Source organism: Hemicordylus capensis, chromosome 2 (assembly GCF_027244095.1).
Source record: "Hemicordylus capensis ecotype Gifberg chromosome 2, rHemCap1.1.pri, whole genome shotgun sequence".
In the NCBI taxonomy this organism is placed as follows: Eukaryota; Metazoa; Chordata; class Lepidosauria; order Squamata; family Cordylidae; genus Hemicordylus; species Hemicordylus capensis.
Window position 1 is genome coordinate 118,754,445 of NC_069658.1, and position 17,448 is coordinate 118,771,892.

General features: G+C 40.4%; 1 protein-coding gene across 6 annotated transcripts in view; it reads left to right on the forward strand.

Annotated features, from left to right (window-relative positions):
- Window positions 1-17,448, forward strand: part of CCDC171 (coiled-coil domain containing 171) — a 259,692-nt gene that overhangs the window by 184,514 nt on the left and 57,730 nt on the right. For all 6 annotated transcript variants that reach the window (XM_053301832.1, XM_053301835.1, XM_053301831.1 and 3 more), the window contains one exon: window positions 5,721-5,852. In XM_053301832.1, coding sequence (XP_053157807.1) covers window positions 5,721-5,852 — 132 coding nt within the window. The remainder of the gene's footprint in view (window positions 1-5,720; window positions 5,853-17,448) is intronic.

Genomic DNA, 17,448 nt, shown 5'->3' on the forward strand with positions numbered 1-17,448 from the left:
GGTGTTGAATAGTTTATTATTGACCATTTTAAGTGCATCTTCTTCACTGTCCTTGATATATTCTTCAAGGCCTCTTTTCTCCTCCTCTACTGTTTGATGGACTTGCAGCATTCCTCTTCCACCTGAACTGCGAGGGAGGTATAGCCTATCTACATCGCTGCGGGGGTGCAGAGCATGATTGATGGTCATGATTTTCCTGGTCTTACGATCTAGCGTCTCTAGCTCTGCCTGGGTCCAGTCTATTATTCCTGCAGTGTATCTGATAACAGGTATAGCCCAGGTGTTGATGGCTTGTATGGTGTTCCTGCCATTGAGTTTGGACTTTAGGATTTTTCTAACTCTCCTGATGTATTCACTTCCAATTTTTCTTTTAACTTCAGCGTGTGCAATATTATCAGCCTGGAGAATGCCCAACTATTTGTAATGTTCTTTCTCTTCCAGGTTCTTGATGTTGCTTCCGTTGGACTGTTGTTGTTGTTGTGCATGTGCTGGTATCATTTTGTTTGAATTTACTTGAAATAAAATTGTTAGTGAAAAACTTGTTGGCTTTGTAAACCTTTCCTTAGAGATGCTAAAATCTGCTGCCTGGATTGTCACTCATAGCTTTGTGCAGCACTGCTTTGTTGGTTCAGCCACTGCCTAATCTGAGAGGTTTAGTAATCCCAACTTAATCTTTAGATGTGTTGCCATTGATACTTGTTCATGTTTGCTGTTCTCCCACAGAGAAGACATTGATGACCATCTGAGAAAATTGGAGGAATACAGTAAATGTAATTTATGTATGTTTACATAAAAATATTAGGTGGTGGTGATATTTTCAAAATGTTTTACCCACTTGCTTCTGCTTTTTCTGTATAAAATAATAAACCCTCTCTTTAGGGATTGTGTTGAAGAGTTGGAAAACATCAGTGATATGGTTCAGTAAAATTAGTTTTTGTCCGTATTAATCATTCTTTTCCCCCCTCCTGAGCGTTTCCCTTGCCCAACTGAAAAATTAAGGTTCCAGCTATATCAAAAAGCACCCAGTTCTCAAAGTCCTGTAAAAATAAGGGAAATATTGAAACAGAGGCCTTCTTATTGCATTAGAGGTACTTCATGGTTACTATTCCCGTTCCCATGTTGCTCCACTGAAGTTTAAAGCAGGTTTATATTCCATTCCCGCTTGATACCTTTCCCTGGGATAAACTGTGATCCATAGGTACACATGTGGGAATTTTCATTAGCTTTATCTTCAGTATCTTCTCCCTGCCCAAATCCCAAGTTGCTTTTTTTTTTTTTTTGCACTCAGATTTTAAAAAGCACTGGGTTGGGAGTTCAGAATAAGGAACACTCGTTTTCATCAAATATAAATGTGAAGTGCAGAAGACAAATAAACTTAACCCAAGCCTTGAACTGTGACCTGAGAAGCTTTTTTTTTTTTTGCATAGTCACCCACCCCTGAATATGCCTATATTCTCACATTTCCCACCCCCTTGCATATACAGGCAACTACACTGGCTCAAATAGCTGGAATTGCTTGAGTGAAAGTTGAACATGTGCATTCTGGTTTAACCCCGCTGCAGTCCTACTGCTGCATAATAGGAGATGAGGTGATGCAAATGGAGGTAAGAGGCTTCAGAAGCCATCGCAGGGTACTGTGTGATGGGGCAAATATTAATTTGAGTTCAGATTCACATGGTGTTAACTACAGAATCTGTGAAGTATCAATAACTAAGAGCATCTTCTAAGCATGTCTACGGGTTTTGGTGCATGACAAACCTCAAACAGCTTCTGCTCATGTAGAAATAGTTTGAAGGGTTTTCAGGTAAGATAATTTGACTTCAAAGCAGCCACAGCATCTCTTGTTCTGTCTAGAACAGGAGTTCTCAATGTTGAGTCCCCAGATGTTGGACTTCAGCTCCCATAATCCCCAACCAAAGGCCAATAACATCTGGGGACCCATGTTGAGAATCCCTGGTCTAGAGCATATCTGCCTGGAGGTTTAGAAAGCACGTCCAATGTACTTCTGAACACTGCAGTATACACAGATTGAGAGATCAGTCTACATTGATTTCTTGCATGTACTTGAAAATTCTCTGGGAAGAGAACAAGCCCAGTATCAACTTGAGCTCTGCAGCTTCCACAATAAGTGTGTTACTACTGGATGAGAGGGGTCCTTTCTTCTTTAAGTCTGTGTACAGCTGATCAGTTTTCAGAGACTGAAGGGCAATATGATGGAGCAGTAATTGCTCACAGTATCCATATTAACTCTTTCTGTCCCACAATTGCATCTGGTCAAACAGTTTTTGCAAGTTTTTCAAGCACTACAACTAAATGGTTTGAGGGACAGATAAAATAGGTGTATTTTATCTGTACAACAATAACTCTGTTGTGGAACTTTAAAGCCTTGGGGGAACCTGTAGTTTTTACATAGCCTAAGACCAGGGGTTCCCATCCTTGGGTCCCTGGACAATGTTTGAATCCCGCAGTGGCTAAAAGCCACTGTAGCTGTGGGTGATGGGAGTTGTAGTCTCATAACATCTAAGGACCCAAAGTTGGGAATCCCTGCTTTCTTGCTTCTCAAATCAACAGTGTGAAAAAGTGTGTGGACAAACATGATTGAGGAACAGAGTCCACTGTAGGTATGCTTTACTAGGTGTCATAATGTATCTCTACTGGAGCAGTGGGACAACTTGAAAGCTTCAAAGGCCTATTCTAACTGAGGTAGTAAACCTTCCTCTAGGTCGTACCACTCCAAATTTCAGGTAGTAGCTCACAAGACTGAGTGAGCCATACACCTGGAGTACTACCATTTCAGGTAAAAGTCTAGGAAAGCACTCATCTCCCTGACCTGCTAGTTTTTCCATGTGCAGTGAGTTACTTATATGTTTGAGAAAAATCCAATCTCAAACCTCTGGAGAGGTATGGTCAGATACAGGTTTGCTATCTCACTGAGAACTATGCCATAGTGAACCATCAACGTCTGGAAAAAGAGATCACCTATACATAAAATATTTCTGTTTCTCTCGCTCACTACAATAGAGCATGGATGACTATCAGGGGGGAAATCTCACTTAAAAAGCTAAATGAAGTGCCATTCAAGTATAAAGTGAATGGAAATAAAATGTAAAATAATTAAAAACATCAAAAAATGTACTTGGGACTCCTAGTGTCCAGAGGTCTATATCTGAAGGAATTATTATGTTCTCTCTGATTATGGTCTACTATTACATTTATTACATTTTAAATATATACATGTTGCTTGCTTTATTGTCCAGCTGATGTTATACCCTAGTGGTTAAAGCAGAACCACCCAGAGATGGGGTTAAAGGACCTTTTGCTCTCTCTTCTGTGTTCAGTGTGTTCAGCACAGATATATTGTTTTCCAACCACTCTCTTGCCTCCCCCACCCTTCCTTGTACTCCCTTCCTCCCCTCCCTTCTCAGTATTAGCAATCTGCTTTGGTACTTTGACATCAGGGATTTCCCTGGTGAATTTTGTCACAGAAAAAAGAGAATCATCAATATCGCAGTTAAACTTGACTTTCAAAGCTAATAGTATCTCATTTGGGGGCTCAAATTTAATAAATTTTCTTTGATTCTGGGTGCGTTTTTAAACATCAAACAATGAATTGGCCAGGGTGCAGTAAAATATTTAGATCTATTGACTATGGTTCAGAAGGGTAGAAGGCAAAACACTGGTGGTTTTGATGTTGATAAATTCTTAGTACCTTAATCCACATTAATGTTTTCTTTTATCTTGTGCATATTGGCTACAATGAGAAACTGAAAAGTTAGCATATATAAACTATAACAAATCAAGTGAAAAATGTCTTATTAGAGATATAGTGAAAATAATATGTTTGTATCGCGTTAGGCAAGGTTAACATCTGAACAAAATTACTCATGCCGACAGAAGACTCTGGAGACGGTGTTTGTTCCACTTCTCTATCCTGAACCTAGAACAGTATGTGTAGAAATGAGTGGAGGACCTATGCCGTTATAAAAATTGCATTACAGTGCATAAGTTTGGCAGCCACAGGTATTGACAGGAATACTTTAGGTCAGCCTGGGAAATGTAGGGCTCCTTATTCCCATAGACTATAGCACAGAATATATATATATATATCCACAGTCCTGTAAATCTGTATAATTACAGTTAAGATTTGCAAATCATATATATAAAGTGTGTGTGTGTCTATATATACCTATGGAAAGTAATAGATGAGTAAATTCTAAAGTAGTTACAGGGTTTTTGAGAAAATATTCAGGAGCTTAATCCACAAAAAGTAAAGCTATTCTTAAAATATAATTATGGGTAGAAGGAAGAGAGAAATATAATCTAGGCTTTAAAATTAGTCTACATTGGATTTCAAAACGTAATTTTATGGTGGTATTACCTTTACGTAAAATACCTTGATTGTTCATTAGTGCCAGGGCATGTGTTTATAGGAACTATAGGACATTACAAAATTAATCTTTATGTCTTGTACATGGCATTTGCTCAGTTTTCTTTTCCTATTTAAAGCAAAGCATATACTACAAAAAATAATTAGTTGCTGCAAAGAAATAATTTTAATTTGACAGCTTTATGGTAATATATCAAATATTGGTGATTCAAGATTATGCAGTTCAGTGTAAAGACTGGCTGTTATATTTCACAAATAATATGGCAGAATAGCATTAATAATGCTGTAGTAATTGATCCCATATAGAAAAAAATTAAGAATAGATGTGAACAGCACATTTGAAAATTTCTGTACTACGTAAGGATTCTCTGCTTTTAATTAATGATGTGAGATTGTTTGTGATGTGAATCTAATATGGGAATATAAACTGATAGACAAAATTATAAACATTGTACTTCATATTTTACTGAACATAATGAATGGAGGGATTTCTCACCTTGACAGAAGGTGGCAGTACAGTACCAACTGCATAAGGTTATATTTGTCTCCATAAGTATGGGTATCTTTCATTTACAGCGCTGAGCATTTTGTTGTTTCTCTAAACTCTGCCTTTTGGAATACTTTAAATCCAAACTATTTAGATTTTGGAAAAGAATACTGATTTCTTCTTCATCGGAGCTACTTGTTCAGGAGGTCTGCTGCTGAGTTACTCGACATTTGGAGTTAGCCTTTTTATAGACATAATACTTCTTATTTGCTCAACTAACTGAAGTTTTTAAAATACCCTGATAGTCCAATATATCGCAGTTTGCAATCAATTTTTTTAATTAAAAAAAAAAACCCTAACCCTTAAAAGTCACCTTCAAAATAAGATCTTTGTCTGAATGATAAAACAATTGTTGTTGTTGTTTTAAATGGGGGAGGGTGTGTGCATGTTGCTGCATTAGGATAGGTGACAATTCTGATTGTAATAAAGTAGGCAATTGTAGTCATAATATACTCAGTGTGTACAATTTTATTTTTTTAGTATCAAATTGCCAACTGTGTTTTGTAGAAATTTTTTTGTACTAGTTGGACAAGAAGCCTTTAGTGACTTTCCTTCCCATCTCATTTCAGTCTAGAGAAGAGGATGCTTTTTCTTCTTAACATTCTCTCCCAGCACTCTGAATTAGAGATTTATTTGCAACGAAAAATCAATTAGTCCTAAATTTATTCATGGATTTCAGGTCCAGCGATCAATGCAAGTCCACTCAGTGGACTCAAGGGGACCCACTTCATCCCAGTTAATGTGTCTGAAGGGGAATTACCATTGATACTGTTTTTTCCCTTTTAGGTCAGAGATCAGATCTCGCTGTCACGGACTGCGGCAACCAGGAATGACTTCACCCTGCAGCTACCTAAGCTGCACCTGGAGACCTTTGCAATAGAAGGGCTGAAGGGCGGGCCAGAGGTGCTAGCTTTCCAGGTTAGAGTCTTAAATAACATTTCTTTACAACCAAAATGTTTAAAATCACACAAGTGCTATGAATAGGAAGACCAAGAAACTTCAATAATGTGGTGAACAACAATTAAAAATGAGTTTTCTGTCCTGGGCTTGAAAGAAATCATTCTGCTTGAAATAACCCTGTTACATATCCAACAAGCAATGTTGTTAGGAGGGAGAGAATCTGCCTTGTGCCTTCCTTTTGAAAACTAAGTTCAGAGCATTATTTCTTCCAGTGTTCTTTGCAAAGAAAAGAAAAAAGAAAACAACCCGTACATCGATATTTAAGGATGTGATCAGTGTTAGGTTGCAGAGGAGAAATGGACTCAGGGTGGGGTGCATCAGAGTTGCATAGTTTCACACTGGCTTGAATACTTCAAATGCTGGGAAAAGGTTTTAGGGTCATTGATCTCTTTAGGCACTTGCCGACTGACACTTTTTGGCATTGATTGATGACAGAGAGTACTCTGATAAGTGAAGCAGAGAATGAATATAGTTGTCAAGGTATCTAACTTGGAAAACAGCCCTCCTAAATTTGAGCGAAAGCCCCTATTTAGCTTGCTATTTAATTTGAATGATTCTGCAGATGTATGTTAATTGTTTTTTGTGAAAGGATCTGTTTTTTCACAGAGACAATAATGCCTTTGCAAAACAATGAAATTATTAAACCTTTGGGCTTTCCTCTTGGGCATTTGCCCTCTCTGCCACACAAAGTAGTTTGTGGCAGAGAAATAGGAGAGTGAACATATTCCTATGGGAACAAGCATAATGGGACTGGGATAGCACCAAGACTGATAGGCACGAAAAAGGAACAGAGGGGTATGCGCGCCCATGACTCACTTTCCGGGTCCACCGCATAATAGGAATGATAGGGACATTGCAATGGAGATGCATGAAGTACCTTGAATCAGGGGCTTTTGCTTGGATACGGAATGCAATGATTTGTCCTGGAACTGGTTACAGATGTGGAGTTAGACCCAACTTAGATGTGATGGTATGAGTTCTGTGATTTCCTATGGTTTCTAAATCAAATTTCCTATGGTTTCTAAAAACTCTAAAATCATCTGCTTGAAGCCCTATTGAATCAGGACCTCAGCACTGGAAGAGGGGCAGTAACCCTTCCCCCACCCATTGTTCCTTCTTGCAGGGATTCCCAGTTGTTGTTGACTGCAACTCCCAGAATCCCCAGCTGCAATGGCTTTTGCTTGGGGATTATGGGAGTTGTAGCCTACAACATCTGGGAATCTCTGTTAGAGGGAATACTGCCCCCATCCACCTCTGCGCCATGATCTGAATCATCTCTACCCTTCATCTCTCCCCATGTGGCTGCTTTCCAATATGTTTGTAAATGCTAGAAATCAAATCATGGGTCCTCCAATGTTATGTCTAGTTTGGCACTTATTTTTCTAAGGGATAGGACTCCCAGAATGTGTTCATTTTTTTCTACAGCTCTACCTTGGATTTAGGCTTCGTTGTGTTTTTTTAAACGACACTGTCCAGGACATTCTGCATTTATTCTGATTAACAGCTGATCTAATTCACCTGAGGTGAATGACATGTCCACAGTACTTGCTGAGTGACATATATAAAATTGCTTTTTGAAATGACAGAAAATATTTGTCCCTGTCACTTCTGGGTTTTTCCAGATGGCCATGTCCCAGAGTTATAAGAAAAGAAGCAAGCAACCTAATCCTGGGACATTTACTTGGAAATAAGTACAACTGATTTCAGTGGGATTTACTTGAGAGTGCATGTGCTCATGTTTGATACCAAAATGCTGTCAACCAACAGAAGGAAGCCATCATTTAATATGCACTGCATATGTATTTTGTTGTTTGTCTACATTTTGTATTTATTATGTCTTCAGTCTTGTATTGGTAGTCAAAGCTCCTGACAAAAGACCTTTTAGAATTAAAGTCCAAATAACAGATATATTCCTTTCCTTCTTGTCACTGCATTTTTGATGCTGCAAAGGATATTATTGTTCAGATTGCTTTTTTGCTTAGATTCATCCAAAAATTCAGAAGCAGAAAACAAAAATTGTCCATTCAAAACAAATTTTAAAGTGGAACCGTGCTGCTGAAAGGGTCATAAGCCAGTTAAACCAGATAATGGTCATTCTTATTTCATTAACTTAAGTGGCGCAGCAGGGAAATGCTTGACTAACAAGCAGGAGGTTGCTGGTTCGAATCCCCGCTGCTACTATATTGGGCAGCAGCGGTATAGGAAGATGTGAGAAAGGCATCATCTCATACTGCACGGGAGGAGGCAGTGGTAAATCCCTCCTGTATTCTACCAAAGAAAACCACAGGGCTCTGTGGGCACCAGGAGTCAAAATCGACTTGACGGCACACTTTACTTTAATACACATATGCTCACATCTGCACGTTGGTTTAACTTCCTGTTTCCTAACTTTGTTTACTTTTAGTTTCAAGTTCTAATACAGTTTTGTGGCAAGTTTACTGTATTGTATTCTGATAGCCCTTTCTTCCCCATTGTAGGATAAATACCCACAGTTGATAAATATTTATCCTTACACTATGGTTTAAATGTCATTGTATATCTCTTCGTTACTTACCTTATTAAATTCATGTCAAAAATGACTCTCATCAGGCAACATAAGCACGAATTAGTTGTATTCCTCTTCTATGAAAGCAGAGCCATATATGGATTTTAAAAGTTTCAAGACAGGGCAAATGTTAAATGCTATATGTGAAGAAGAGCTTGAAGTCTAATCAGAGTCATTCAGCAATGACACGAACGCTGCAATTCAAGACCAATTTAGGCAAGTTGATGACACTGCACAAGAATAGAGCTGCCATGTGGGATGATTGAGCATTGTCACACATGCACACAACAGCACTGCAGCAAATGAACAGAATACTAATAACCAGCATAATTAGTGACCCAGTTATTTTGACATCATTTGTATGTCAAAACATGATCACTGAGAGAAATACAAGAACTATTTCAGACATCAGCTGTACCAACAGACACCAACTCTGGGACTAGTACAAAAAGAGTTCTTAATTTGCTCCATAATATATAGTTCTGCACAATGTAAGTCCCAAGGGCCAATTAAAGCCCCCACAGACTATTTGCTGTCCCTCAGAAGGATCAAGTAAATAATGGGAGCCAGATAATCATTATGTGTGACCCTTTCCCATCTTTTTGGAGGACGATTTGTGGCCCATATAGGCCTCTCAACCAGGGGATACAAGTGAAGGGTGAGAGAATGCATGCATTATGGTCTGCTGCTCCCCCTCTCCCTATGTTTTGAACACATGATGGAACTATCACCTGGTTCATCACTGACTGTTTGGTCTTCCACTAGTTTGTATAAATTAGGATGTTTTGCCCCATTTTATCTTTTACACTGAACTTCAAATGGCAGTCTTGAATGAATAAGAATGTGAAAATGGCGCTTTGAATTATTTATGTGATATATACTGGATATATATCAAAATAATAGCCTGGCTCCATAGAGCAACATATTGGAGAACAATTGCTTCAATATTTGGGGGAAATTTTAATTAGAATTATGATAGCTTCTGTTTAAAATATTTGATGCTAAGAAGATAGTGATGGTGACTACCCAGTGTCCAACTGAATATCTGTACATCCCGATGAACGCTTAACAGAAAGAACAAAAGAAACTTCAGAAGTGGCTGAACCCAAAACTTGGGTTTAATAGAAAGCTTGCGGAATCTTGGGGAATTTATTAGGCCTGTAATTTATATGCATGTATTTATAACTCTACTTTTATGTAGTTTATAACTCTACTTTTCAATCAGTGAAAATAGTCCAAAATAATTTATAACAACAAAAATGCAATAATAAAAAAGTCATAAAAAACAAGAAGAAATAAAAGAATTTGCTAACCCTCTACAAATTGGAAGTCGCTACAAAGAAAAAAAAAGGGCTCCCAGTAACCTAGTAGAGAGAGGTATTCCTAACTGTTTCATGAAAGAAGTTTTGGAGTTGGGAGGCCATGACCGTAATGGTCCTGCTTCTAGCTGCAAAGATGGGGTGGTGAGCAGCACAAACACAAAACAAAGCCAATGCCTGAGTAAAATTGTTCTGAATTTGTTGAGAATGTCACAGATACTGTGGATTTTGTGGCCACTTCTAATGTAATGTATTAGCTCTTATAAGGAGTAAACACCACTTTTGATGTAAAATTTGAGCTCACTGGCAGACATTCCATGCAATGTAATGTGGACAGTTCTCAACTGTCCATGCTGCTATGGGAGCCTAAAACAACACCCCTAGTGTTGCGCAAAAGCAGTCTAGGGCTAATATGTAAAAATGTTTGTAATTGCACTTCTGCAGTACAATGGCTATTGGAAACAATGGCCATAGTGTCATGGAAGTGCAGTGATGCAATTTTAGGTACTTGCAGTTGAGTAGGCCTGTGTTACTCAACATGGACTGTCAGACAATGATTGGCTTTTAAAATGGATCATGTTAGTTTTAGCATGTGGGGAAAGTATGTTGGGGATAACTGGGATGATATCAATACAGTGTGTGATTTCAGCCTGACTTCATGTACTATTTTCCACTCTAGAGTGGTTTTGGGAGCAGTTGTGTGGCAAAGATCTGCACTATTGAATAGCTTCAGCATACAACATTTCAACTTTTCAATGGCACTCCGAACGCATCACAGTTGATTTGTATGCAAAGGGGAGGGGCATGTTGTGAACTATTGGTTTAGAACTAGCTCCTTGCTGGCACATGGTGACTCCTGGATAGCACAAATGATGGCTGGCGGGAGGGAGGGAGGTGGGAGGACATTCCACATCCTTTGGGATTCCCTCCCATATGACCTGAAGACAGATCCAGCAAAAAATAACACCTTGGAAGAGCTCACACAATCCTCCAAATTGGCTTTGCTTCTTCAGGGAGACACAAGGGTGACTAAATGGCAGCCCTCCACTGGCTGTGAGGCCCATATTCTGGGCCAAGCCATACCTCTTGTCCTCCTCCAGACAGTGACTGCATTGAGTGTGGGAGAGGAGAAAGATAGTAGACCTGACACATCTGATTAACTTGTCTACATATGTGAACCTCATGTTACTGGCACACTTCCTCAGCATGATGGCCACCCATCAGGAAGTAATAGGATGTCCTTCCAGAGTTTTCTTCTACCAATTATGAGAGCAGGAGTCATAAAGCTGGCTTTTCTGTCCTTCAAGAAAGAGGTATGGCAAAACGCATCCTGATGAATACTGAAAGCACCTTAGTCAAGGCACCAACAGGAGGACTCACTCCTGCTAATTCATTTGGCAAGCCATCAACATATTGCATGGGAAGAGTGGAACCTCCAGTCTCTCAAGGCAGAACACCTTGTAGGAGTTGGCAGCGCAGTGGCAGAATGGCCGAGCAGGACACCTGTTATAAAACTGAAATGGACTTTGAGCATAGCAGTGTTTCGAACAAATCACCAGACACTTCAGAACTACTTCCACCAATCTCTTCTCAGCTCAGTGTACAGAATGTCATTGTCCAATGCATAGGCACAACAGGAGGGTTTCCAGTATCAGCCTCCTTCCTTAGGTTCTTCACAAAATGAAGACATAGCAGGCAGAAGTAATTGTAGTGCACTGGCCCAGGAGGCTACAATTCCTGGAGCTGGTGGCTGCATCCAGACAATAATCCTGGGCACTACCATGTCAACAAGGCCCGCTAACCATGGGCCTATTACAATATACACATCTTGACATATTCCAGCTTATCATTTGGAAGCTGAGTGAGAGTGGTTGGAACAGTTTGGTTACTTAAATGCAGTGCTGGCAACCGTGCTGGCATCGTGACAGAAATCAGCCAATAGAGTCTGGGGATCCATATGGAAGGCATTTCTGGCATAGTCTAAAAGAGTGGGTCTCAACTGAGACGAATGTCCCTCAGTGTTGGAGTTCCTGTAGGATGATCTTGTCAGAGGGCTCAATGCCAATGCCTAAAATGCAAAATGGCAGCTCTGAATGGTATCCTGCACTGCTAGAAGAAGGTTCTATCACCTCTTGTCCATAGGTGACATAAAGGGGTAGCTCTGCTTAACTTACCTATGGTTCACCACAGTCCTAGTTGGCATCTCAACTGGGTTCTCATGCCACTCATGAGTTACACCATTTGAGCCTATGGCAACGATTTCCTTGAAAGAGCTCACACAAGACAGGTTTTTTTATTGCCATTACTTTAGCCCGATTTAGGTCTTTAGAGCTGGGAGTTCTCTCCTGTAAACAGGGACAATGTATTTTTCATAAGGACAAGGTGGCACCTGGCCCAGTCTTATATAATAAATAAAATTCTATGATTCACAGATAACAGGAAGTCATTCTCCCTTCTTTTTTAATCCATGTCATTCCTGGGAGCTCAAATCTGGCATAAACTGGATGTGAAGAGCTCTTTGCTTATACCTGGAAAGGATTACGGTCTTTCAGAAAATAGTGCTTGTTCATTTGGAAGGTCTTTGTTCAGAGAGTATCTTTAAATACTCCATCCACGGCTTTGAGAGCTTGTTGGATATCAAGAGGTTACAAACCCTCTTGAGAGTATCAAGAGGGTACCTTGTGTCAATAAGGTAATGTGTTTAGTGAATACAGAGCACTGAACAAGATGCTGCCACAGGGAATCATACTGCATTTCATTCAGGGGTTGCTCCCATATGGATGAAACTTGCAGAGCAGGGGCAGGGGCTGCTGAATGTGAAATACTATAAGGTAGATACATTTGCTTTGGTTGACAAGTGCTGCAGTGGTTTGTGGCTCAGTAGGACTTGAGATCACATGCGCCCTGATCTTTCTAATTAATGCTGTTATGTGAGGCATCATCTATCCCCTTGGGGGACCATGTAGGCTTGGTTGTAAAAAGGGCAGTTCCCAGAAAGCCACAACTGCAGGCTTAAAATCCAAATAAAAATTTATTGAATACAAAGTGAGACTTGGATAGAATAGAACACACAGGCAATCCCACATACACAGACTCTTGGATGTTCACATGTCTGGGCACTAATATTTAAACTCTGTTGTACTGGTTAGTTAAATGCATATGCCATACTAAAGAGGGTGGAAGGGAAGGGGGTGAGTGGAGGACAGAAAGAAAGAGATCTGAACGGGTTTGGGAGAGGAAAGCAAGTAAAGTCGGTCTGGAGGACTAAAGGAGCAACAGATGAAAAAGGAGGACACACCTGAGCAGGTTCTGGTAAAGAATGTGGGTTGAATCAGTACAGCGGAGTGGAGGACAGGACAGACAGGACAGAGTTCAGGTAGAGAAAGCAGATTGAACCCATTTGAAGATCTGGAGAACAGATTAGGTAGAGAAACTGGGCAAGAGCAGGGAGAACCGGATTCATTCTCTGGAGGGAGGGCCGCCACTCTGCTCTCTAGCAATGGCACAAACCCTGGAGTGGGAAGCCCGAACAAACTGGATAGAGAAAATAGGTCATGCAATGACTTTCCAATTAAGGGAAGCTACTGGGAACCTGGAAGTGGAACTTGACGTGGTGGTCTCTGTGTCACCACAGGGCCTCTGATGGGGGAATGAACAACTGTACTGGTGCTACAGGGAACTAAATAATGGGGGACCATGATGGGGAGTTGTGGGGCTGGAGTCACTCACACCGAGAAAGACACCTTTCGGGTACCTACAGCTGGGGAAAATTGGCTGAAATCCACGTATGTATGTATGTATTCATTACATTAGGCAGAAAAGGCCTGACTTGCCCTCCAACCACAGCTCACACTCTCATGAGAGAGTGGTCTGTGTGCGGATTCCTTTCCAATGGTGCACACACTAAATAAGTCTGTAAATAGAAAACTCCTGGGAATGGAGGGAGGAGATGGTTTCTCCCTGTATTTACTTTTCCCGTGTGAAGGGAAGGGAAGCCAGATTCTCAGCAGATTAAATTGGGGTGTGGTGATGCTAAACAGAAGGGCTAACAGCCTTCAGAATGAGTCCCAAAGACTGCGCACCTGGGGTTTTTCCCCCTAGTCAATTTTATAGGGTAGAAAGACACTGAATCAGTAGACCTCCGGGCCATTCATTCATTCATTTTTATTTTATTATTTATTTTATCATTCATTCATTCATTCATTCATTTATTTATTTTATTAGATTTATATACTGCCCTTCCAAAAATAGCTCAGGGCAGTTTAAATGGTCTTACATGAGAAACAATAGAACAATAGGTTCCAAGGAGCCAGACAGGGAGATGGGTTTATCTTGATAATTAGATATTGGTTTTAGGAAGTTGCTGTTAGCCCTTATGCTTAGAAGGATCCAGAGAGAATGACTATGTGGCTTTAATGCCTAGGTGAGGAATGTAAATATGTGCTTGAAGGGGAAAAGACCATAGAGGCCTGGTTTGGAAGTCTTAGAAATGCTTAGGAATGGCCATGTAGGAAATCTGTTTGGGGGTATCGGGGAGCCTTTTGCAGACTCCTATGGGGATAAAATGTATTGGCCATGCTTCCTTCCTCACTTGACTCCCCAGGCTATTCTTTAGCTTTGGTGTTGAACATTGTTCATTCCCTGAATTTTCTCACTCCAACACAGGCCAGGCCAGGCACCACCATAGGGGTGCTAAGGGGCATGTACAGACAGTCCCATTTCTGGACCCCATAACTCTGATACGTTATATCCTGAAGGATACGTCTCTCACAGAAAATTCAGATTTTGTACATACATACATTTTTATTTGCAAGGAATGCAAGATGGTTTCCCTCTATGCAATATTTTGTTGGATGTCCTTCTGGACAAGTAGATGGGGCTTTCTGGGATATCCTCATTTCCTTCCTCATTCCTAAATATTCATTTAGTTGTCCAGTTCCATGAGGTTGGCATGTTGCTGTTTCTGGGTTCTAAAACCTTTTACTTTTCTTTTGTTGGAGGTTGCTGTTTCTTCCAGTTTATTATGGAGAACTGTGAGGTTCTCCTGAGCAGTGAATTTTTTGGGTCACCTTGCCTTTTAGTCTAGTATCCTGAAAGATATGAAAATCCTCCTGCATTCTTTGGCAGTGTAGGAATGTCAGGAAAGTACAAGCTTCCATTCTTTAATCTCTGGATCTCTGAGAGTTTTTAAGCAATATTTTGTTCTAAAGTGTAATGTTATCTTGGTTTTGTATTGTCCACCCTTAGCCTTTAGAATGGCATAGCATACAAAAAAAATTAAGACCCACTACATTTAAAAAATCTGGATATAATAATATAAATATATTTTCTGAATTGGTTTTTAGGGCTGTGTGTATGGATGAAAAGCATTCTCAAAGATAAAACTGTTAAGCATACAGAAGAACAGGCCCTGCTGAAGGAGAATCAGCATGGTTTCTGCAAAGATAAATCTTGCCTCACCAACCTTTGGGAGTTATTTGAGTGTGTCAACAGGTGTGTGAATAAAGGTGATCCAGTTGACATAGTATATTTGGACTTTCAAAAAGCTTACATAGGAAGTTGCCATATACTGAGTCAGTCCTTTGGTCTATCTAGCTCATTATTGTCTTCACACTGGCAGTGGCTTCTCCAAGGTTGCAGGCAGGAATCTCTCTGCCGTATCTTGGAGAAGCCAGGGAGGGGACTTGGAACATTCTGCTCTTCCCAGAGTGGCTCCATCCCCTGAGGGGAATATCTTACAGTTCTCACACATCAAGTCTCCCATTCATATGCAACCAGGGTGGATCCTGCTTAGCTAAGGGGATGCTTGCTACCACAAGACCAGCTCTCCTCTCCTTTTCAATAAAGTTCCTTATCAAAGACTCTTGAGAAAACTTTGCACTCATGAGATAAGGGGACAGGTACATGTGTGGATTGGTAACTGGTTGAAGGACAGGAAACAGAAGGTAGGTATAAATGGAGAGTTTTCACAATGGAGGGAAGAAAGAAATGGGGTCATCCAGGGATCTGTACTGGGACTGGTGCTTTTTAATTTATTCATAAATGATCTAGAAATTGGGGTAAGCAGCGAGGTGGTCCAATTTGCACAGGACACCAAACTATTTAGGGTAGTAAAATACAAAACAGATTGTGAGGAGCTCCAAAAAGATCTCTCCAAACTTGGGGGAGTGGGTGAAAAAATGGCAGATGCAGTTCAGTGCTAGCAAGTGTAAAGTGATGCATATTGTGTAAAAAAAACACACCCAACTTCACATAAGCAGTGATGGGATCTGAGCTGTCAGTGAATGATCAGGAGAGAGATTTGGGGTTGTGGTGGACAGCTCATTGAAAGTGTCGACACAATGTGTGCGGCAACTGTGAAAAAGGCCAATTCCATGCTAGGGATCATTAGGAAGGGGATTGAAAATAAAACTACTAATATCACAATGCCCTTATACAAATCTAAGGTGCAGCCACATTTGGAGTACTGTGTACAGTTCTGGTCACCATACCTCAAAAAGGACATTATACAAGTGGAGAAGGTGCAGAAGAGGGCAGCCAAGATGATCAGGGGCCTAGAGCACTTTCCTTACAAGGTAAGGCTACAACACCTGGGGCTTTTTAGTTTACAAAAAAATATGACTGAAGGGAGACATGGCAGAGGTCTATAAAATTATTCATGATGTGGATAGAAAGAATTTTCTTACTCACTCTTATAACACTAGAACCAGGGTTCATCACATGAAACTGATTGCAAGAAATTTAGGACCGACAAAAGGAAGTACTTTTTAACACAATGCATAATTAACCTATGGAATTCTCTGCCACAAGATGTGATGACAGCCACCAGCTTGGATGGCTTTAAGAAATTCATGGAGGATAAGTTTATCCATGGCTACTTGTCTGAGGGCTATAGGCCACTTGCAGCCTCAGAGGCAAGATGCCACTAAATATCAGTTGCAGGGGCGCAACAGTAGAAAAGAGGGCATACCCTCAGCTCTTGCGTGTGGGCTTCCCAGAGGGATCTGATGGGCCACTGTGTGAAACAGGATGCTGGACTATATGGACCTTGGGCCTGATCCAGCAGGACTGTTCTTATGTGTGTGTTGTATTCTCTGTGTTCTATTTCACAAACATCTAGACATTCAGAGGCAGGATGCCTCGGAGTACCAGTTGCAGGGGAATAACAGCAGGAGAGAGGGCATGCCCTCAGCTGTTGCCTGTAGGCTCTCAGTGGCATCTGGTGGGACACTGTGTGAAACAGGATACTGCACTAGATTGGCTATGGGCCTGATCCAGCAGGGCTGTTCTTACTGTATGTTCTTGACATCTGTCAGAAAAAGTTGGCTTCTAGGATGTGATTCTGTCATATGAGGGATGCAGAGACAAAGAGAGAATGTGAATGGAAGTGAGAATAATGGATCATTTTCACACTTCATTCACCTTACCTTAGGAGCTGTAGTCATATGTATATAGGTGCAGACAGTCTACATACAAACTATCTACAAGGTACAATTGCTGTACTACTCTGACATTCTTTCATTTGAAAGAATGGAAACTGCTATACAAATGTAAGTGGGGTGTTATTCGTTTTATAGAAGTAGAGTGTTGACATTGCTTCTGAGTGATAGAGTATAATCATTATAAATTTATAAAGGGCTTATGTCTTCCATTTATTTTATGTAAATTATGCATCCATGTATGATGTAGT